This window comes from Cyanistes caeruleus, chromosome 30 (assembly GCF_971803275.1).
Source record: "Cyanistes caeruleus chromosome 30, bCyaCae1.hap1.1, whole genome shotgun sequence".
NCBI lineage: Eukaryota > Metazoa > Chordata > Aves > Passeriformes > Paridae > Cyanistes > Cyanistes caeruleus.
This window is the reverse complement of record NC_141730.1, coordinates 2,685,901-2,708,147: the sequence shown is the minus strand read 5'-3', so window position 1 is coordinate 2,708,147 and position 22,247 is coordinate 2,685,901. Positions and strand designations below refer to the sequence as shown.

General features: G+C 46.4%; 2 protein-coding genes across 6 annotated transcripts in view; one reads left to right on the top strand and one right to left on the bottom strand.

Moving 5' to 3' along the window:
* Positions 1-10,014, bottom strand: part of LOC111939555 (methanethiol oxidase-like) — a 29,421-nt gene extending 19,407 nt beyond the window's left edge. The window contains exons 1-4 of one of the 4 annotated variants that reach the window (XM_086866426.1): positions 9,194-9,326; positions 6,028-6,155; positions 1,876-1,932; positions 1,631-1,743 (exon numbers count right to left, since the gene is read on the bottom strand). In XM_086866426.1, the coding sequence (XP_086722552.1) occupies positions 1,631-1,743; positions 1,876-1,882 (120 nt within the window). In that variant the 5' untranslated portion in view covers positions 1,883-1,932; positions 6,028-6,155; positions 9,194-9,326. Of the gene's footprint in view, positions 1-1,630; positions 1,744-1,875; positions 1,933-4,534; positions 4,662-6,027; positions 6,156-8,680; positions 8,893-9,193; positions 9,327-9,890 lie in introns of those variants that run through there. The other 3 variants (XM_086866427.1, XM_086866428.1, XM_086866425.1) reach the window with 3 other exon arrangements.
* The window catches only part of POGZ (pogo transposable element derived with ZNF domain), a 42,563-nt gene continuing 29,551 nt past the window's right edge, over positions 9,236-22,247 (top strand). Inside the window, exons 1-5 of one of the 2 annotated variants that reach the window (XM_086866393.1) lie at positions 9,236-9,371; positions 15,052-15,176; positions 17,619-17,794; positions 19,423-19,531; positions 21,263-21,442. In XM_086866393.1, the coding sequence (XP_086722519.1) occupies positions 15,053-15,176; positions 17,619-17,794; positions 19,423-19,531; positions 21,263-21,442 (589 nt within the window). In that variant the 5' untranslated portion in view covers positions 9,236-9,371; position 15,052. Of the gene's footprint in view, positions 9,372-9,776; positions 10,239-15,051; positions 15,177-17,618; positions 17,795-19,422; positions 19,532-21,262; positions 21,443-22,247 lie in introns of those variants that run through there. The other variant, XM_086866394.1, reaches the window with a different exon arrangement.

Below are 22,247 nucleotides of genomic sequence, written 5' to 3'. Positions count from 1 at the left end.
ATTTTCCCAGATTCTCCCGGATTCCCCCCGGTTTCCCGGGATTCTCCGGGCATCCTCACCTGGCAGTACCGCGGCGATTTGGGATCCACATCCATGGATTCTCCTGGATTTTCCCAAATTCTCCCGGATTCCCCCCGATTTCCCGGGATTCCCCAGGGTTATCCTGGATTCTCACGGATTTTCCCAAATTCTCCCAGATTCCCCCCGGTTTCCCGGGATTCTCCGGGCATCCTCACCTGGCAGTACCGCGGTGATTTGGGATCCACATCCATGGATTCTCCTGGATTTTCCCAGATTCCCCTCAATTCCCCAGGATTTTCCCAGATTCCCCAGGGTTATCCTGGATTCTCACGGATTTTCCCAGATTCTCCTCAATTCCCCCAGGATTCTCCCAGATTCCCCAGGATTATCCTGGATTCTCCTGGATTTTCCCAAACTCTCCCGGATTCCCCCCGATTTCCCGGGATTCTCCGGGCATCCTCACCTGGCAGTACTGCGGCGATTTGGGATCCACATCCATGGATTCTCCTGGATTTTCCCAGATTCTCATGGATTTGGGATCCCAAATTCTCCCAGATTTTCCCGAATTCTCCCAGATTCCCCCAGATTTCCCGGGATTCCCCAGGGTTATCCTGGATTCTCACGGATTTTCCCAGATTCCCCAGGATTTTCCCAGATTCTCCCGGATTTTCCCAGATTCTCATGGATCTGGGATCCCAAATTCTCCCAGATTTTCCCAAACTCTCCCAGATTCCCCCAGATTTCCCGGGATTCCCCAGGATTATCCTGGATTCTCCCAGATTTTCCCAGATTCTCCCAGATTCCCCCAGGATTCTCCCAGATTCCCCAGGGTTATCCTGGATTCTCCCGGATTTTCCCAGATTCTCCTCAATTCCCCCCGATTTCCCAGGATTCTCCGGGCATCCTCACCTGGCAGTACTGCGGCGATTTGGGATCCACATCCATGGATTCTCCTGGATTTTCCCAAACTCTCCCGGATTCCCCCCGATTTCCCGGGATTCTCCGGGCATCCTCACCTGGCAGTACCGCGGCGATTTGGGATCCACATCCATGGATTCTCCCAGATTTTCCCAGATTCTCCTGGATTTGGGATCCCAAATTCTCCCAGATTTTCCCAGATTCTCCCAGATTCCCCCAGATTTCCCGGGATTCCCCAGGGTTATCCTGGATTCTCACGGATTTTCCCAGATTCCCCAGGATTTTCCCAGATTCTCCCGGATTTTCCCAGATTCTCATGGATCTGGGATCCCAAATTCTCCTGGATTTTCCCAGATTCTCCTCAATTCCCCCCGATTTCCCGGGATTCTCCGGGCATCCTCACCTGGCAGTATCGCGGCGATTTGGGATCCACATCCATGGATTCTCCCGGATTTTCTCAGATTCTCCTCAATTCTCCCGGATTTTCCCAGATTCTCATGGATCTGGGATCCCAAATTCTCCCAGATTTTCCCAGATTCTCCCGGATTCCCCCCGATTTCCCGGGATTCTCCGGGCATCCTCACCTGGCAGTACTGCGGCGATTTGGGATCCACATCCATGGATTCTCCCGGATTTTCCCAGATTCTCCCGGATTCCCCCAGATTTCCCGGGATTCTCCGGGCATCCTCACCTGGCAGTACTGCGGCGATTGCGGATCCACGTCCACGGTGGCCAGGAAATCGGGAATGTCGATCCCGGTGTTCCGGTAGATGCAGGGCAGGTACAGCAGCCGCTCCCGGGGCCCTGCGCCATTCCAGCGGTTATTCCCGGATAAACCACACCCCATTCCTGCTTTTCCCGGGGTTTTTTTTTTTTTTTTCCTCCCCCCTGCCTGGATCCCAGGTAAATTTTGGGATTTGGGAATGCCAAACTTGCCTTTCATGGCCTCCAGAGGGCTGGGATAGCCCGGCCCGCACGCTCCGCATCTTCCCGCTGGAAAAGGGGAGAATTCCGGAGTTCCCGCGGCACGAAGATCCCGGGAATGTGGGGCCTTCCATTGGCTCCTCATTCCCAATTCCCGGCCCTAGATCCATGAAATTCCCAATTCCCAATTCCTCATTCCCCATTCCCAGCCCTAAATCCATGGAATTCCCAATTCCCAGCCCTAAATCCATGGAATTCCCCATTCCCAATTCCCTACTCCCCATTCCCAGCCCTAAATCCATGGAATTCCCAATTCCCAGCCCTAAATCCATGGAATTCCCCATTCCCAACCTTAAATCCATGGAATTCCCAATTCCTCATTCCCCATTCCCAGCCCTAAATCCATGGAATTCTCCATTCCCAATTCCCTACTCCCCATTCCCAGCCCTAAATCCATGGAATTCCCCATTCCCAGCCCTAAATCCATGGAATTCCCCATTCCCAATTCCCTACTCCCCATTCCCAGCCCTAAATCCATGGAATTCCCCATTCCCAGCCTTAAATCCATGGAATTCCCAATTCCCAGCCCTAAATCCATGGAATTCCCCATTCCCAATTCTCCATTCCCAACCTTAAATCCATGGAATTCCCCATTCCCAACCTTAAATCCATGGAATTCCCCATTCCCAATTCCTCATTCCCCAATCCCAGCCCTAAATCCATGGAATTCCCCATTCCCAATTCCTCATTCCCCATTCCCAGCTCTAAATCCATGGAATTCCCCATTCCCAGCCCTAAATCCATGGAATTCCCCATTCCCAATTCCCTACTCCCCATTCCCAACCTTAAATCCATGGAATTCCCCATTCCCAATTCCTCATTCCCCATTCCCAGCCCTAAATCCATGGAATTCCCCATTCCCAGCCCTAAATCCATGGAATTCCCCATTCCCAGCCCTAAATCCATGGAATTCCCAATTCCCAGCCCTAAATCCATGGAATTCCCCATTCCCAATTCCCTACTCCCCATTCCCAGCCCTAAATCCATGGAATTCCCAATTCCCATTTCCCTACTCCCCAATCCCAGCCCTAAATCCAATGGAATTCCCCATTCCCAACCTTAAATCCATGGAATTCCCCATTCCCAATTCCCCATTCCCAACCTTAAATCCATGGAATTCCCCATTCCCAGCCCTAAATCCATGGAATTCCCCATTTCCAATTCCCTACTCCCCAATCCCAGCCCTAAATCCATGGAATTCCCAATTCCCCGCCTTGAATCCATGGAATTCTCCATTCCCAATTCCTCATTCCCAGTTCCCAGCCCTAAATCCATGAAATTCCCCATTCCCAACCTTAAATCCATGGAATTCCCCATTCCCAATTCCCAATTCCCAACCTTAAATCCATGGAATTCCCCATTCCCAATTCCCTACTCCCCATTCCCAGCCCTAAATCCATGGAATTCTGAATTCCCAGCCCTAAATCCATGGAATTCCCCATCCCCAATTCCCCATTCCCAATTTTTGGGCCTTGGATTTGCTCATTCCAAGGAATAAACCACTGGAATTTATCCCAATTTTTGGCTCCCTGACTTGGCCCAAAAGCGCCAAATTAGGAGGGGAAAAGTTGGGAATTTCAGCAAGGGCTGGGAAAAAATGGGAATTTCCTTGGAATTCCAAGGTTTAATAAATATTCCAAATTTCAGGGAGGTAAATCCTGATTAAATTTGGGAAAAAAAACCCCCAAAATTCAAATTAAAACGAGAGAGAAACCCCTGGAAAAAAAATAAAAAAACCAAGAATTTTAGGAATCTTCTCCCAAAAAAAAGCAAATTCCCAAGGAAATTTAAGGAGTTCATTTTTCAGAGCATTCCAGGATTTCTTTCCTTCCATAATTCCCATTTTTTTGCAGCTCCCAGGTCCTTTTAGGTGCGTCAATCAATCCCAATTTTTTTTATCTACTTCCAGGACCTCGGAACCAAAACAATTCCTCGAAAAATTCCAATTGAGAGTGACAAAAAAATTCCAGGAAAATCGGGATATTTTTGGTTGGAATGTTGGGTCTTTTTGGCTACACATTCCTGCAAAAAATTCCTCATTTTTATTTTTATTTTTATTTTTTTGGCTGAGTTTGATCCCAAAATTCCTGATTTTTTTTTTTTTTTTTCCCCCCCCTCTAGTTTGAATTCCCAATAATTCCCATGGAAATAATTTCCAAGTTTTGGCCCCTCCCACTTGTCCCACCGAGCCAAAAGTGAAAGTTCATGGAAATCCAAGGTTTTATCCTTAAAAAAAACCAGGAAAAATATCCTGGAAATCAGGGATTTATCCCCCCAAAAAAAAATATCAAGGAAAAGCTCAGTTCTGATCCTTAAAGATTTTTCCAAAGGTTTTTCCTGTTCCCAACCAGCAAATCCAGTTTTTTCCCCCAGTTTTTACAAGTTTAGGGATTCAAAATTCCCAATTAATTCGAAGGGAAATGGGATTACAAGGAAAGAATTCCAAGTTTCCAATTAAAACCCACCGGGGTTTTTAGGGAATATCAAAATCCAAGGGAAAATTGGAATTTTAGCCCCTCCCCTCCCCCCCCTCCCGGCCTCCCTCGGGAAGTCAAAATCAGCAAATCCCGGGAATTTTGGGGGGATTTTGGGGGATTTTGGGATCTCTTACCCATCCTGGATCAGGCTGGGAATGAGAATTCCAGGAATTTCCTGGGATTTTTTAGGGAGAAACAGCCGGGAAAAAGGGTCGGGACTCCAGGGAAAAAAGGGGTGGAGAGAGGAGGAGCCAAGGGGAGGATCCAGAACTCCAGGAAAAAACAAAATTCCACCTTAAAATTCCAAAGGGAAACTCCCACCTTGGAATTCCCGGTTTGGTTTTTATTCCCCACCTCGATTTTCTCCATTTTATTCTAAATTTTCCAGGTTTTTTTCCCCTTTTTTTTTGTGGCTTTTTTTGGGTGGAAAAAGCCCAAAAATAATAAAAAAAAAGCGATTTTTCACTCTGAATTCCTACTGGGGTTGTCCCTAATGAGAATTAATTTATTAATTAGCGATTATTAATTTATTTATTATGGAATTTTTAAGGATTTGGCCTTTTTTTCCTCCTCCCCAGGGGTTATTTTGGAATTTCCAAAATATTCCCCATTTTCTACATCCCTGCTTTTTCAGGAAAAGCAGGAACCTCTCCAAAAAAATGGGATTTTCCTGCTATTTAAAAAAGATATTTTAATGATTATTTTGAGATTGTTCCTTTATTATTGAAAAGATTTCAATGCTTTTTTAATTTTCCCATTTTTGGCTGGTTTTCTCTCATTTTTAAAGCCATTTTTCCTCATTTTTGAGGCTGCTTTTCCCCATTTTTTACTATCTTCCCATCACTTTTTGGTGCTGTTTTTTCCCCATTTTTGATTTATATTTTTTCACCCATTTTTGGGTTATTTTTCCTCAATTTTTGAGTTGTTTCCCTCATTTTTTGGGGCTATTTTCACTCCAATTTTGGGCTATTTTTTTCCCTATTTTGGGGCTGTTTTTCCTAATTTTTCTTCTATTTTCCCCTCATTTTTGTGGCTTTTTCCCCAAATTTTTGAAGCTTTTCCAGCCCAAACTCATCTTTTGCCCACAACCACCACAAGCCCAAACCTCCCCTGTTTATCCTGAATTCTGGAATTTTCTCCTTAAATCTCATCCCAAAGAGGAAAATATTTTAATCACGATTTCGATTATTCTTTTATCATTATTTTAATCAACATTTTGGCATCTGGGAAAAGAGAAAGTGAATTAAGAGTTCTATTTATAGCAGCACAAAAAGCGTGGGAAGGGCCCATCCCAAATCCAAATTATTCCTGAGATAAAAATCTGCTTTGGCTCAGAATAACTTCCTTAATTAGTCCTTAATTAGTCCTTAATTATCCCCTGATTCCCTAAAAATCTCCTTCTTTATTCTGGAATTCATTGTGGGACAGCAAATTTGGGTTTATTCCTAAAAAAAATTAAAAGTTTGGGAGCTCAGGGCTTTCCAATTTCTGTCCCATCCCAAATTTCATGAGGGATATGGGAAAAAAAATGGAATTGAAGCAGGATTTGGAATGTGTTTAAGTGGTTTCTGTATCTAAATTAGATTAAAATATATTAAATTAATTAATAATAAAAGATAAAATTTACTTTATTAATCCCATCCTCCTGTTTTGATGGATTCTTTCCCAGATGTTGGAACCTGATTCTTCCAAGGTGGAGAAAATGGGGAAAAATTCTGATTTTCAACCTTGAAATTTCAGCCTGGAATTCCTTCCCTAAAGGAGAAAGGCAAAGAAAATCCGGTTAAATTAATATTTTAATTTGAAATATGGATAAAATAATAACCAATAATGAATGATAAAATATTAATAAATAAATAATAAACTAAGAAAAAAAACAAATAAAAGTTTTAAATAGCAATTATTTTAGACCAGAATTATTTTAAAATTTTATATTTAATTTTAATTTTAAAATATAATTATTTATAAAATTTAAGTGAATCTATCACAAGTAACAGAAACTGTTTATCCCAATTGGGCTGATTTCTCCTCATTTTTTGGGGCTGTTTTTCCTCATTTTGGGGCTGATTTCTCCTCATTTTTGGGGCTGTTTTTCCTCATTTTGGGGCTGATTTCTCCTCATTTTTTGGGGCTGTTTCTCCTCATTTTGGGGCTGATTTCTCCTCATTTTGGGGCTGTTTTCCCTCATTTTGGGGCTGGTTTCTCCTCATTTTGGGGCTGATTTCTCCTCATTTTTTTGGTCTGTTTTCCCTCCTTTTTGGGCTGTTTATTCCTCATTTTGGGACTGATTTCTCCTCATTTTTTGGGGCTGTTTTTCCTCATTTTGGGGCTGATTTCTCCTCATTTTTTGGGGCTGTTTTTCCTCATTTTGGGGCTGATTTCTCCTCATTTTTTGGGTCTGTTTTTCCTCATTTTGGGGCTGATTTCTCCTCATTTTTTGGGGCTGTTTTCCCTCATTTTGGGGCTGATTTCTCCTCATTTTTTGGGTCTGTTTATTCCTCATTTTGGGGCTGATTTCTCCTCATTTTTTGGGGCTGTTTTTCCTCATTTTGGGGCTGATTTCTCCTCATTTTTTGGGGCTGTTTTTCCTCATTTTGGGGCTGATTTCTCCTCATTTTTTGGGGCTGTTTTTCCTCATTTTGGGGCTGATTTCTCCTCATTTTTTTGGGTCTGTTTATTCCTCATTTTGGGGCTGATTTCTCCTCATTTTTTTTGTCTGTTTTCCCTCTTTTTTGGGCTGTTTATTCCTCATTTTGGGGCTGATTTCTCCTCATTTTTTGGGGCTGTTTTCCCTCATTTTGGGGCTGATTTCTCCTCATTTTTTGGGGCTGTTTTCCCTCATTTTGGGGCTGATTTCTCCTCATTTTTTGGGGCTGTTTTTCCTCATTTTGGGGCTGATTTCTCCTCATTTTTTTTGGGTCTGTTTATTCCTCATTTTGGGACTGATTTCTCCTCAATTTTTTGGGGCTGTTTTCCCTCCTTTTTGGGCTGTTTATTCCTCATTTTGGGGCTGATTTCTCCTCATTTTTTTGGGTCTGTTTATTCCTCATTTTGGGGCTGATTTCTCCTCATTTTTTGGGGCTGTTTTCCCTCATTTTGGGGCTGATTTCTCCTCATTTTTTTTGGGGCTGTTTATTCCTCATTTTGGGACTGATTTCTCCTCAATTTTTTGGATCTGTTTATTCCTCATTTTTGGGCTGATTTCTCCTCATTTTTTGGGGCTGTTTTTCCTCATTTTGGGGCTGATTTCTCCTCATTTTTTGGGGCTGTTTTCCCTCATTTTGGGGCTGATTTCTCCTCAATTTTTTGGGTCTGTTTATTCCTCATTTTGGGGCTGATTTCTCCTCATTTTTTTTGTCTGTTTTCCCTCTTTTTTGGGCTGTTTATTCCTCATTTTGGGGCTGATTTCTCCTCATTTTTTGGGGCTGTTTATTCCTCATTTTGGGGCTGATTTCTCCTCATTTTTTGGGGCTGTTTTTCCTCATTTTGGGGCTGATTTCTCCTCATTTTTTGGGGCTGTTTTTCCTCATTTTGGGGCTGATTTCTCCTCATTTTTTTGGGTCTGTTTATTCCTCATTTTGGGGCTGATTTCTCCTCATTTTTTTTGTCTGTTTTCCCTCTTTTTTGGGATGTTTATTCCTCATTTTGGGGCTGATTTCTCCTCATTTTTTGGGGCTGTTTATTCCTCATTTTGGGGCTGATTTCTCATCATTTTTTGGGGCTGTTTTCCCTCATTTTGGGGCTGATTTCTCCTCATTTTTTGGGGCTGTTTTTCCTCATTTTGGGGCTGTTTTCTCCTCATTTTTTGGGGCTGTTTATTCCTCATTTTGGGGCTGATTTCTCCTCAATTTTTTGGGGCTGTTTTCCCTCCTTTTTGGGATGTTTATTCCTCATTTTGGGGCTGATTTCTCCTCATTTTTTTTGTCTGTTTTCCCTCCTTTTTGGGATGTTTATTCCTCATTTTGGGGCTGATTTCTCCTCATTTTTTGGGGCTGTTTTCCCTCATTTTGGGGCTGATTTCTCCTCATTTTTTTTGTCTGTTTTTCCTCATTTTGGGGCCGGCTCAGCTGGGGAGTTTTTCCCCTCAGGAGAGCCAGGGACCACCTTGGCACCTTGGGAATGTCAAGGAGGGCTGGTCCCAACTCCATGAGAGCTTGAAGGTGGGCGAATCCCACCCAGGTCAACCCAACACCTGCCCAGGTGGGAGATTTCGCCCTCAGGTGTTGAACTTTTGCCCTCAGGTGGGAAATCTTAACCAGCGAGCACCAGCCATCCCTCACCCGCCGGCTCAGAGGGGCTCACGGGCCGCTCAAACCCCCCGACCGGGGAGCAGCCCCTCAGGGCCACTTCTCCAGCCCTTCATCCCCTCAGGATCCCCTGAGAAGCGCGGCAATGGCGGATCCATGAGGGCAAGACCCCTGAGGAGCGACCGGGGGTCGCGACCCAGCGGCGCCGCTTTCCCGCCCTTCCCCTTCCCTCCCTCAGCCGCCTCAGGGCCCGGCCCCCGTGACGTCACCGCGCGCAGGAGGAAGTGACGTCAGCTGTATCCCTCCGCCGGCCAGGTCCCCTTTTTGTGTGTGTGGTGTGTGTGTTGTGTGTGTGGTGCGGCTGCGGGCGCCGCGCGCCTGTATCAGCCCGCCGGGCCCGACGACCTTTTTTTTTTTATCCCCCCCCCTCCCCCCCCCCCCCTTTTTTTTTTTTCCCGTGAGAAGTGAAGTAGAGGAGAGGTGGGGGGGGAAAAAAAAAACCCCACACGCACGGCAAGCACGGAGCCGCCCCCCGGCACAACGTACAGAGGGCGAGCAGAGGCAGGGATAATTCCTTCTTCTTCATCATCATCATCTTCTTCATCCTCCTCCTCAGCATCCCGCCAAGTGTGAGGGACGTGGGGGGGGGGCTCATGCCACCTGCCCCCGCGCCCTGCGGGTCGGCGGAGCCCCATAGGAGCGAGCGGCGGCAGCGCTGAGGAAGGTGAGGCGGGGGGCGCGGGGAAAGGAGGGGGGGATGAAGACGGCGGGGCCCCCCCCGGAGTGGCGGCGGCGGCGGGAGATGGAGGTGGAAGAGTGTGTTGTGTGGGGGGGAGATCGGTGATGGTGGAACCGGCTCGAACCGCCCGGGAATGGGGGAGAAGGAGGGAATGAAGGAGGAGGAGGGGGGGGGGTTGTGTGGGGGGGTGGCAGGGCCGGAGCGCGCCGTACACAAAGCGGTGGCGGGAGGAGGAGGAGAAGAGCTGGAGGAGGAGGAGGAGGAGAAGAAGGAGGAGGAGGAGGAGGGAGGGCTCGGGGTGCCGAGGAGGGGCCGGGGAGGAGCCGCGGCCGCTCCCGCCGGGCTCCGGGCGGGCGCTGAGGGACGCGGAGGGATCCGCGCGCAGCCCTCACGGCCCGGGGGGCGCGGTGAAGCGGCCGCCCTCAGGAGAGGGGGGCGGCGTGATGCGGCTCTGCCGCCGCTCCCTCCGCGCTCCCCCTCCCGCCATACCGGGGCTCCCCTCACGGTCGCCCCCCGGTCGCCACCGCCGGGTTGAGGAGGGGACGGTCGTGTCCTTCCTCTCCCCCTTCTCCCGCTGCTGCCGCCCCCTCCTCTCTTTGGCGGCGCTGCTTCGTTGGTGGGCGGCCATGTTGGGCACAGGGATTATTTTTCGTTCTCTTTCTTAGCCGTCACAATACGCTGAGGGTGTGTGTGTGTGGTGAGGGGGCTTTTCCCGGAGTTCTCGGGAGAAACGGCTTTTTCCCGGTTTTTGGGGGAGGTTAAGGAAAAGGGGAGGGTCTGGGATCAGCGGTTTGCAGGGTGAGACCACCCCCCCTCATCATCCTTGGCCTGCTGGCGCTTCACGTTCGCTGAGTGAGTGCCCCTCTCCGGCGCCGTGAGGGATTTGGGGTTGGGATCCCTCCTCTTCCTCAGGGATTCGGGATTGGGATCCCTCCTCTCCCTCAGGGATTTGGGATTGGGATCCCTCCTCTTCCTCAGGGATTCGGGATTGGGATCCCTCCTCTCCCTCAGGGATTTGGGATTGGGATCCCTCCTCTTCCTCAGGGATTCGGGATTTGGATCCCTCCTCTCCCTCAGGGATTTGGGATCGGGATCCCAACCTTCTCCTGAGGGTCCTGGGATTGTCATTCCACCCCTCTTCCGCAGGGATTTGGGGTTGGGATCCCTCCTCTTCCACAGGGATTTGGGATTGGGATCCCCCCTCTTCCTTAGGGATTTGGGGTTGGGATCCCCCCTCTTCCACCGGGATTTGGGATTGGGATCCCCCCTCTTCCTTAGGGATTTGGGGTTGGGATCCCACCCTTCTCCTCAGGGATTTGGGATCGGGATCCCCCCTCTTCCTCAGGGATTTGGGGTTGGGATCCCCCCTCTTCCACAGGGATTTGGGGTTGGGATCCCCCCTCTTCCTCAGGGATTTGGGATCGGGATCCCCCCTCTTCCACAGGGATTTGGGGTTGGGATCCCCCCTCTTCCACAGGGATTTGGGGTTGGGATCCCCCCTCTTCCTCAGGGATTTGGGATCGGGATCCCAACCTTCTCCTGAGGGTCCTGGGATTGTCATCCCACCGCTCTTCCTCAGGGATTTGGGGTTGGGATCCCCCCTCTTCCACAGGGATTTGGGGTTGGGATCCCCCCTCTTCCACAGGGATTTGGGGTTGGGATCCCCCCTCTTCCACAGGGATTTGGGATCGGGATCCCAACCTTCTTCTGAGGGTCCTGGGATTGTCATCCCACCGCTCTTCCTCAGGGATTTGGGGTCGGGATCCCCCCTCTTCCTCAGGGATTTGGGGTTGGGATCCCCCCTCTTCCACAGGGATTTGGGGTTGGGATCCCCCCTCTTCCTCAGGGATTTGGGGTTGGGATCCCCCCTCTTCCACAGGGATTTGGGGTTGGGATCCCACCCTCTTCCACAGGGATTTGGGGTTGGGATCCCCCCTCTTCCTCAGGGATTTGGGGTTGGGATCCCCCCTCTTCCACAGGGATTTGGGGTTGGGATCCCCCCCTCTTCCACAGGGATTTGGGGTTGGGATCCCAACCTTCTCCTGAGGGTCCTGGGATTGTCATCCCACCGCTCTTCCTCAGGAATTTGGGGTTGGGATCTTGCCCCTCTCCCTCAGGGATTTGATGTTGGGATCCCACCCTTCTCCTCAGGGATTTGGGGTTGGGATCCCACCGCTCTTCCACAGGGATTTGGGGTTGGGATCCCCCCTCTTCCTCAGGGATTTGGGGTTGGGGTCCCAACCTTCTCCTGAGGGTCCTGAGATTGTCATCCCACCCCTCTTCCTCAGGGATTTGGGGTTGGGATCTTGCCCCTCTCCCTCAGGGATTTGATGTTGGGATCCCCCCTCTTCCCACAGGGATTTGGGGTTGGGATCCCCCCTCTTCCACAGGGATTTGGGATTGGGATCCCACCCTTGTCCTCAGGGATTTGGGGTTGGGATCCCCCCTCTTCCACAGGGATTTGGGATTGGGATCCCACCCTTGTCCTCAGGGATTTGGGGTTGGGATCCCAACCTTCTCAGGGATTTGGGATTGGGATCCCACCCTTCTCCTCAGGGATCTGGGGTTGGGATCCCAACCTTCTCAGGGATTTGGGATTGGGATCCCACCCTTCTCCTCAGGGATCTGGGGTTGGGATCCCACCTCTTCCTCAGGGATTTGGGATTGCCATCCCACACCCCTTCCTTAGGGATCTGGGGTTACCATCGCATCCCATCAGATTCGGGACTGGGATCCCAACCTTCTCCTGAGGGTCCTGGGGTTGCTATTCCACCCCTCAGGAACCTGGGATTGGGATCCCACCCCATTCCTCAGCAATCTGGGGCTGGGATCCCTATTTCTCTGGGATCTGGGATTGGGATCCAAATCACCTCCTCAGGGATCTGGGATTGGGATCCCAATTTTCTCCTCAGGGATCTGGGATTGGGATCCCAGTTTTCTCCTCAGGGATTTGGGATTGGGATCCCAATTTTCTCCTCAGGGATTTGGGATTGGGACCTAAATTTTCTCCTCAGGGATTTGGGATTGGGATCCCAATTTTCTCCTCAGGGATTTGGGATTGGGATCCCAATTTTCTCCTCAGGGATCTGGGATTGGGAACCAAATTTTCTCCTCAGGGATCTGGGATTGGGATCCCAATTTTCTCCTCAGGGATCTGGGATTGGGATCCTCTTCTCTGGGATCTGGGATCTCACCTCTCTTCCCACATTGCCTGTCGCATCCCTGCGCTGTCACCCTCAAGAGCGGCTCCATCCCCTCATCCCACCCGGATCCAAGCAGGGAAAAACGGGAAAACTCCTCCTTTTCCCTCCTGGGAAAGGGTCAGGAGCGCAGGAATTCCCTCCCTCCCTCCCTCCCTCCCTCTCTCCAGCAGGATTTGGGATTCCATCCCAAAAATCCCCCGAGGCTGCTGCTGGCTCTGAAAATTCCCAGTGTTTGGTGCCATCCCGAGGTTTTCCTGGAATTCCCTCTGGATGGGATCCTGCTTCCCAAAAATCCGATTTTCTCGGGATCAACTCGAATTTCCTGCAGTTGACTCAGTTTTCTTGGGATTCACCCGATCCCAGTGTGGCCAGGGGATGGAAGGGATCCCACCAGGAAAATTCCCAAAAATGCCGGGGAAAAAAAAAAAATTAATAATCATAAAAAAAATCAAAATAAAGCATTTGAAAGGCTTTTAATGCTTAATTAACATATTAAATCTGATTAATTAATGGAAAGCTGCTTGGGATGAGATTTTCCTGTTTTTTTTTATGGATGGGAAGGTGACATCCCAAAAGAAATTTGCTTTTTGCTTCCCAAATTCACTTCCAAATTCCCAGATTTTTTCCCCATTCCTGGATGTTTTAGGGCCGTTAATGAAATAGAATTATTGATTCTTATTAACATTGAATTGGGGCATTTTATCCACCTCAAAGCCAAAGGAAAACCAACCATTCCTGATTTGTTTGGGATCATTTTTCCAGTTTTCCCAAGGCCTGGAGGATGGAATTTTTTGGGAAGAGGCAGGAGAACATTCCAAGGTTCTGCCTCTGCTATGGCAGACACCAAAATTCCATTTTTTCCCCCATTCCAGGAAAATTTTCCACAATTCCACCACTTCAGGTGGAGGTAACGGAGAGAATTCCCAGGCTGGGGAAGCTCTGGTTCACTTTTATTTTTATTCCTGCACAAATTTTCCTTGAAATCCCCAAATTCTTGGAATTCTCCTCCCAGTGCTTTAATTTTAAATTAATTAAATTTAATTTTTAAATTTTTAAATTAATTAAAATTTAATTTTAATAACCCTAATTTCTATTTTTGGATTTTTGGTTTTTTATCCCTGCACAAATTTTCGTGAAATCCCCAAATTCTTGGAATTCTCCTCCCAGTGCTTTAATTTTAATTTCTATTTTTGGTTTTTATTTTTTATCCCTGCACAAATTTTCCTTTAAATCCCCAAATTCTTGAAATTCTCCTCCCAGTGCTTTAATTTTAATTTCTATTTTTGGTTTTTTATTCCTGCACAAATTTTCCTTTAAATCCCCAAATTCTTGGAATTCTCCTCCCAGTGCTTTAATTTTAATTTCTATTTTTGGTTTTTATTTTTTATCCCTGTACACATTTTCCTTGAAATCCCCAAATTCTTGGAATTCTCCTCCCAAAATGTATATTTTTGATTATATTTGTAGTAATGTTTTTACTTATATTTATATTTTTATTGCATTTTTATTATTATTAATTTTTTATTATTAAATTTCTTATTTTGATCCATATTTTTGTTTTTATTTTTCCTTATTTTTGTTCATATTTTTTATTTTTATTTATTTCCATTTGAAGTTTTAACTTTATTTTATTTTTTAAATTTAATTTTTAGCCTTAATTTTATTTTTATTTTTAATTTTATTTTTAATTTTATTTTTAATTTTATTTTTAATTTTAATTTTATTTTTAATTTTATTTTTAATTTTAATTTTATTTTTAATTTTAATTTTATTTTTAATTTTATTTTAACTCAGTTTACCCTTTTTTTAATTTTCATTTCCATTTTTATTTTTAAATTTTATTTTTAATTTTAATTTTATTTTTAATTTTATTTTAACTCAGTTTACCCTTTTTTTAATTTTCATTTCCATTTTTATTTTTAAATTTTTACTTCATTCTAACTTTAATTCAAAGCCTCCAAACCAAAGCTCCCACTGCTCTTTCCAAGCTGGGAATTTCAGGATAACCAAAAATAATTCGGAATTTTCGGAAATCTTAAATTTTTGGGAGTTTAAATTTTTAAAACCTGGAGATAACCTGGAATTCCTCAGCAGGGGAGAGGCAAAATATTCCAATTTTGAGTCAATCCCGGGGATTTTCATCCCAAATTCCACAGATTCCCTCGGAAGAAAAGGGAGATTTTGAAGCAGAGAAATAACCTGGAATTCCTCCGTGATTGAGGAAGGGAAAAAATCCCAATTTTGAGTCAAATCCAGGAATTTCCCCCAGATTTCCCTAAAGAAAACCAAAGAAATACCCTGAAAATTCCCATCTCCATTTATTTTTCCTTGGAATTTCGGGATCTAAAACCAACCCAAACCCATAACTCCTATTCCTCCCTTTGGGAAAAAAAAAAGATAAATAAATCCCTGTGAGTTTTTTAATGCCAAATTCCCATTTTTGCCCTTTTTTTTTCCCCCAGGATGGCGGACACGGATCTTTTCATGGAATGCGAGGAGGAGGAGCTGGAGCCATGGCAAAAAATCAGCGACGTCATCGAGGATTCCGTGGTGGAGGATTACAATTCCATGGAAAAAAATTCCACAGGTCTTTTCTCCCATTTTCCCCTGATTTTCCCCTTTTTTTCCCAATTATTTTTCCCTAATTTTCCCCTTTTTTTCCCCCCTTATTTTTCCCTAATTTTTCCCTGATTTTCCCCTTTTTCCCCCTCATTTTTCCCTGATTTTCCCCTTTTTTCCCCCTTATTTCCCCCCTTTTTTTCCCAATTATTTTTCCCTAATTTTTCCCTGATTTTCCCCTTTTTCCCCAATTATTTTTCCCTGATTTTCCCCTTTTTTTCCCACTCATTTTTCCCTGATTTTCCCCTTTTTCCCCAATTATTTTCCCCTGATTTTCCTTTTTTCCCCCTTATTTCCCCCCTTTTTTCCCAATTATTTTTCCCTGATTTTCCCCTTTTTTTCCCAATTATTTTTCCCTGATTTTCCCCTTTTTCCACAATTATTTTTCCCTGATTTTCCCCTTTTTTTCCCAATTATTTTTCCCTAATTTTCCCCCTTTTTCCCCAGTTATTTTTCCCTGATTTTCCCCTTTTTTCCCCCTTATTTCCCCCCTTTTTTTCCCCAATTATTTTTCCCTGATTTTCCCCTTTTTCCCCCCTTATTTTTCCCTAATTTTTCCCTGATTTTCCCCTTTTTCCCCAATTATTTTTCACTGATTTTCCCCTTTTTTCCCCCTTATTTCCCCCTTTTTTTCCCAATTATTTTTCCCTGATTTTCCCCTTTTTTTCCCACTCATTTTTCCCTGATTTTCCCCTTTTTTTCTCAATTATTTTTCCCTAATTTTCCCCTTTTTCCCCAATTATTTTTCCCTGATTTTCCCCTTTTTTCCCCCTTATTTCCCCCCTTTTTTTCCCCAATTATTTTTCCCTGATTTTCCCCTTTTTTTCCCAATTATTTTTCCCTAATTTTTCCCCTTTTTTTCCCAATTATTTTTCCCTGATTTTCCCCTTTTTTCCCCCTTATTTCCCCCCTTTTTTTCCCAATTATTTTTCCCTAATTTTCCCTTTTTTTCCCACTTACTTTTCCCTAATTTTTCCCCCCAACTTTTCCCCTAACTTTTCCCCCTTTTCCCTCGTTTTTTCTCCCAACTTTCCCCCTTTTCCCACATTTTTTCCCCCAACTTTTCCCCCTTTTCCCACATTTTTCCTCCCACTTTCTTCCAACATTCCCCCAACTTTTCCCCCTTCCCCGTGTTTTTTCCCCCAACTTTTCCCACATTTTTTTCCCCAACTTTCCCCCCAACTTTCCCCCCAACATTCCCTTAACTTTTCCCCAACTTTTCCCACATTTTTTCCCCCACTTTCCCCACAACATTCCCCTAACTTTTCCCCCTTTTCCCACGTTTTTTCCCCAACTTTTCCCTCTTTTCCATCATTTTTTCCCTCACTTTCCCCCCAACTTTTCCCCCTTTTCCCACATTTTTTCCCCAACTTTCCCCCCAACATTCCCCCAACTTTTCCCCCTTTTCCCACATTTTTTCCCCCAACTTTTCCCCCTTTTCCCACATTTTTCCCCCCAACATTCCCCCAACTTTTCCCCCTTCCCCATGTTTTTTCCCCCAACTTTTCCCACATTTTTTTCCCCAACTTTTCCCCAACTTTCCCCCCAACTTTCCCCCCAACATTCCCTTAACTTTTCCCCTTTTCCCACGTTTTTTCCCCAACTTTTCCCCTTTTCCCACATTTTTTCCCCCAACTTTCCCCCCAACATTCCCCCAACTTTCCTCCCTTTTCCCACGTTTTTCCCCCAACTTTTCCCCCTTTTCCCACATTTTTCCTCCCACTTTCCCCCAACATTCCCCCAACTTTTCCCCCTTTTCCCACATTTTTTCCCCCAACTTTTCCCCCTTTTTCCTCATTTTTCCCCCCAACATTCCCCCAACTTTTCCCCCTTCCCCATGTTTTTTCCCCCAACTTTTCCCACATTTTTTTCCCCAACATTCCCCCAACTTTCCCCCCAACATTCCCTTAACTTTTCCCCGTTTCCCACGTTTTTCCCCCAACTTTTCCCCCTTTTCCCACGTTTTTCCCCCAACTTTTCCCTCTTTTCCCACGTTTTTTCCCTCACTTTCCCCCCCAACTTTTCCCCCTTTTCCCACATTTTTTCCCCAACTTTCCCCCAACCTTTCCCCCAACTTTTCTTCCTTTTCCTCTGTTTTTCCCCCCAACTTTTCCCCCTTTTCCCACATTTTTTCCCCCAACTTTTCCCCCTTTTCCCACATTTTTCCTCCCACTTTCCCCCAACATTCCCCCAACTTTTCCCCTTTACCTACGTTTTTTTCCCCCAACTTTTCCCCCTTTTTCCTCATTTTTCCCCCCAACATTCCCCCAACTTTTCCCCCTTCTCTCACATTTTCCCCCCACTTTCCCCACAACATTCCCCCAACTTTTCTCCCTTTTTCCTCATTTTTTTCCCCAACATTCCCCCAACTTTTCCCCCTTTTCCCCCCTTTTCCCTGCCGGTTTTCCAGGTGGGAACGCCGCCGTCCAGCCGGGCGGGCAGTCCCTGCTGCTGGCGCAGAGCCCCGCGCCGGGCCTGGGCGCGGTGGTGACGCAGCCGCTGCTGCGGCCGGTGCAGCTGATGCAGAACGCCAACCACGGCACCAACCCTCCCGCGGGCACCCAGCCCATCTTCATCACCACCCAGGTGAGCCCCACGGCCCCAAATCCATGGGAGATCCATGGGAGATCCATGGGAAATCCATGGGAAATCCAAACCCCCGGGAATTCCAGCTTCTCGCTGCTTTTCCCGCCGCGCGTTTTTCCGTTGCGCCAAAATCCCCCCCCCCCGCCCCCGGGCTTGGAATTGGGGTTAGACCCCAAATCCTCAAACCTTGGCGGATTTTATTTTCCTGGGAAGAGCCTCTCACCTGGAATTCCATGGAAAATCCATGAAAAATCCTCTTTATTGGGGAAAAAAATCGCTTTTTTCAGTGATTTTTTTTTTTTTTTAAAGCTGTTTTCTCAACGTGCCAAAATCCACTTGGGGCTGTGAGATGGGGGTTGGACCTTGCTGGAATTTTTCTGGGAAGGGATTTTTTGGGATTGTTTGGGATATTTTCCCAGGTTTCTGATGGATCCCTTGGATTCCAGGGATTTTTTGGGATTGTTTGGGATATCTTTCCTGGATTCTGTTGGATCCCTTTGGATTCCAGGGATGATTTTGGGATTGTTTGGGATATTTTCCCAGGTTTCTGATGGATCCCTTGGATTCCAGGGATGATTTTGGGATTGTTTGGGATATCTTTCCCGGGTTCTGCTGGATCCTTTGGATTCCAGGGATTTTTTGGGAATGTTTGGGATATCTTTCCTGTGCTCTGATGGATCCTTTGGATTCCAGGGATGATTTTGGGATTGTTTGGGATATTTTCCCAGGTTTCTGATGGATCCTTTGGATTCCAGGGATTTTTTGGGATTGTTTGGGATATCTTTCCTGGGTTCTGCTGGATCCTTTGGATTCCAGGGATGATTTTGGGATTGTTTGGGATATCTTTCCCAGGTTTCTGAGGGATCCCTTTGGATTCCAGGGATTTTTTGGGAATGTTTGGGATATCTTTCCTGTGCTCTGATGGATCCTTTGGATTCCAGGGATGATTTTGGGATTGTTTGGGATATCTTTCCTGTGCTCTGACGGATCCCTTGGATTCCAGGGATGATTTTGGGATTGTTTGGGATATTTTCCCAGGTTTCTGAGGGATCCCTTTGGATTCCAGGGATGATTTTGGGAATGTTTGGGATATCTTTCCTGGGTTCTGCTGGATCCCTTGGATTCCAGGGATGATTTTGGGAATGTTTGGGATATCTTTCCTGTGCTCTGTTGGATCCCTTGGATTCCAGGGATGATTTTGGGATTGTTTGGGATATTTTTCCCGGGTTTCTGATGGATCCTTTGGATTCCAGGGATGATTTTGGGATTGTTTGGGATATCTTTCCCGGGTTTCTGATGGATCCTTTGGATTCCAGGGATGATTTTGGGAATGTTTGGGATATTTTTCCCGGGTTTCTGATGGATCCCTTGGATTCCAGGGATTTTTTGGGATTGTTTGGGATATCTTTCCTGGATTCTGATGGATCCCTTGGATTCCAGGGATGATTTTGGGATTGTTTGGGATATTTCCCCAGGTTTCTGTGGGATCCTTTGGATTCCAGGGATGATTTTGGGATTGTTTGGGATATCTTTCCCGGGTTTCTGACGGATCCCTTGGATTCCAGGGATTTTTTGGGATGGTTTGGGGTATCTTTCCCGGGTTTCTGACGGATCCCTTTGGATTCCAGGGATTCCCAGTGCGGAATGTCCGGCCCGTGCAGAGCCCCATGAACCAGGTGGGCATCGTGCTCAATGTCCAGCAGGGCCAGACTGTCCGGCCCATCACCCTCGTGCCAGGTAATCAATCAATCAATCAATCAATCAGTTCTTAATCAAATAATAATCATGAATAAATAATAATGAGGATGAGGAGTGGCCGGTGCAGCGCCTCATGAGTCAGATGGGGCCCACCCCTCCTCTTGCTAGGTAGTTAATTAATAAATTAATTAAAAAGCAATCAAATCATAATTGCTAATTAATAATGCTATGAATGATGATGATGATGATGATGATGATGATGGTGAGGATTTGCCAGAGGAAATTTTCCCAGATTTCCCCTGGAGCAGGGTCAGATCCAGCTCTGTGTGTGTTTGCAGCCTCAGGCACTCAGTTTGTTAAACCAGGAGTAGGAATTAATAAATTCCATTAATCCCACCTGGAAACAAACCTCCAAATCCCAACTTTCCCCAACTTTTCCCAACTTCTCCCAACTTTTCCCAACTTCTCCCAACTTTTCCCAACTTCTCCCAACTTTTCCCACCGCGTGTTTTCAGCCCCGGGCACGCAGTTTGTGAAGCTGGCAGTGGGAATTAATTAATTCCATTTTCCATTAATCCCACCTAGAAACAAACCTCCAAATCCCAACTTTTCCCAACTTTTCCCAACTTTTCCCAACTTTTCCCAACTTTTCCCAACTTTTCCCAACTTTTCCCAACTTTTCCCAACTTTTCCCAACTTTTCCCAACTTTTCCCAACTTTTCCCAACTTCTCCCAACTTCTCCCAACTTTTCCCGCCGCGTGTTTCCAGCCCTGGCCACTGAGTTTGTTAAACCATCAGTAGGAATTAATTAATTCCATTTTCCATTAATCCCACCTAGAAACAAACCTCCAAATCCCAACTTCTCCCAACTTCTCCCAACTTTTCCCAACTTTTCCCAACTTCTCCCAACTTCTCCCTACTTTTCCTGCCACGTGTTTACAGCCCTGGCCACTGAGTTTGTTAAACCATCAGTAGGAATGAATTAATTCCATTTTCCATTAATCCCACCTGGAAACAAACCTCCAAATCTCAACTTTTCCCAACTTTTCCCAACTTCTCCCAACTTCTCCCAACTTTTCCCGCCGCGTGTTTTCAGCCCCGGGCACGCAGTTTGTTAAACCATCAGTAGGAATTAATTAATTCCATTTTCCATTAATCCCACCTGGAAACAAACCTCCAAATCTCAACTTTTCCCAACTTTTCCCAACTTCTCCCAACTTCTCCCAACTTTTCCCAACTTTTCCCAACTTCTCCCAACTTCTCCCGCCGCATGTTTTCAGCCCCGGGCACTCAGTTTGTTAAACCATCAGTAGGGATTAATAAAGTCCATTTAATCCCACCTAGAAACAGACCTCCAAATCCCAACTTTTCCCAACTTTTCCCAACTTTTCCCAACTTTTCCCTACTTCTCCCAACTTTTCCCAACTTCTCCCAACTTTTCCCGCCGCGTGTTTACAGCCCTGGCCACCGAGTTTGTTAAACCATCAGCAGGGATTAATTAATTCTATTTTCCATTAATCCCACCTAGAAACAAACCTCCAAATCCCAACTTCTCCCAACTTCTCCCAACTTTTCCCAACTTTTCCCAACTTTTCCCGCTGTGTGTTTTCAGCCTCAGGCACTCAGTTTGTTAAACCATCAGTAGGGATTAATAAATTCCATTAATCCCACCTAGAAACAAACCTCCAAATCCCAACTTTTCCCAACTTTTCCCAACTTTTCCCAACTTTTCCCAACTTCTCCCAACTTTTCCTGCCGCGTGTTTCCAGCCCCGGGCACGCAGTTTGTGAAGCCGGCGGTGGGCGTGCCGCAGGTGTTCTCGCCGGTGGCTCAGGTGCGAGCGGGCAGCGCCGGGCCCGGCCGGCCGGCCACCAACGCCTTCGCCACCGTCATCCCGGCCACGCTGACCCTCCGCAGCACCGTGCCCCAGGCCCAGGTGCCCCAGCAGAGTGAGTCCCTCCTCCCTTCTTCCCGAGTTTTTATCCCGGATTCCGCGGGGAATTCCCGAGCGGAAAAATCCGCGGGGGCGGCCTTGGGAGGAGGGGGGTTCTTGGTGGGGTGGGGAATGAGGAGGGGCTGGGGAGGTTTGGGGTCAAAAGTTGGAATTCCTGGCTGGAATTCCATTGGAATTTTGTCCAGATGTTGATTGGGAGATGAGGAGGGGCTGGGGTCAAAAGTTGGAATTCCTGGCTGGAATTCCTGGTTGGAATTTTGTCCAGATGTTGATTGGGAGATGAGGAGGGGCTGGGGTCAAAAGTTGGAATTCCTGGCTGGAATTCCATTGGAATTTTGTCCAGATGTTGATTGGGAGATGAGGAGGGGCTGGGGTCAAAAGTTGGAATTCCTGGCTGGAATTCCTGGTTGGAATTTTGTCCAGATGTTGATTGGGAGATGAGGAGGGGCTGGGGTCAAAAGTTGGAATTCCTGGCTGGAATTCTGTTGGAATTTTGTCCAGATGTTGATTGGGAGATGAGGAGGGGCTGGGGAGGTTTGGGGTCAAAAGTTGGAATTCCTGGCTGGAATTCCTGGTTGGAATTTTGTCCAGATGTTGATTGGGAAATGAGGAGGGGCTGTGGTCAAGAGTGGGACTTCCTGGCTGGAATTCCTTTGGAATTTTGTCCACGTATAGGTTGGGAAATGCAGAGAATCTGGGGTCAAAAGTTGGAATTCCTGGCTGGAATTCCTTTGGAATTTTGTCCAAACGTTGGTTGGGAAATGAGGAGAGTCTGGGGCAGTTTGGGGTCAAAAGTTGGA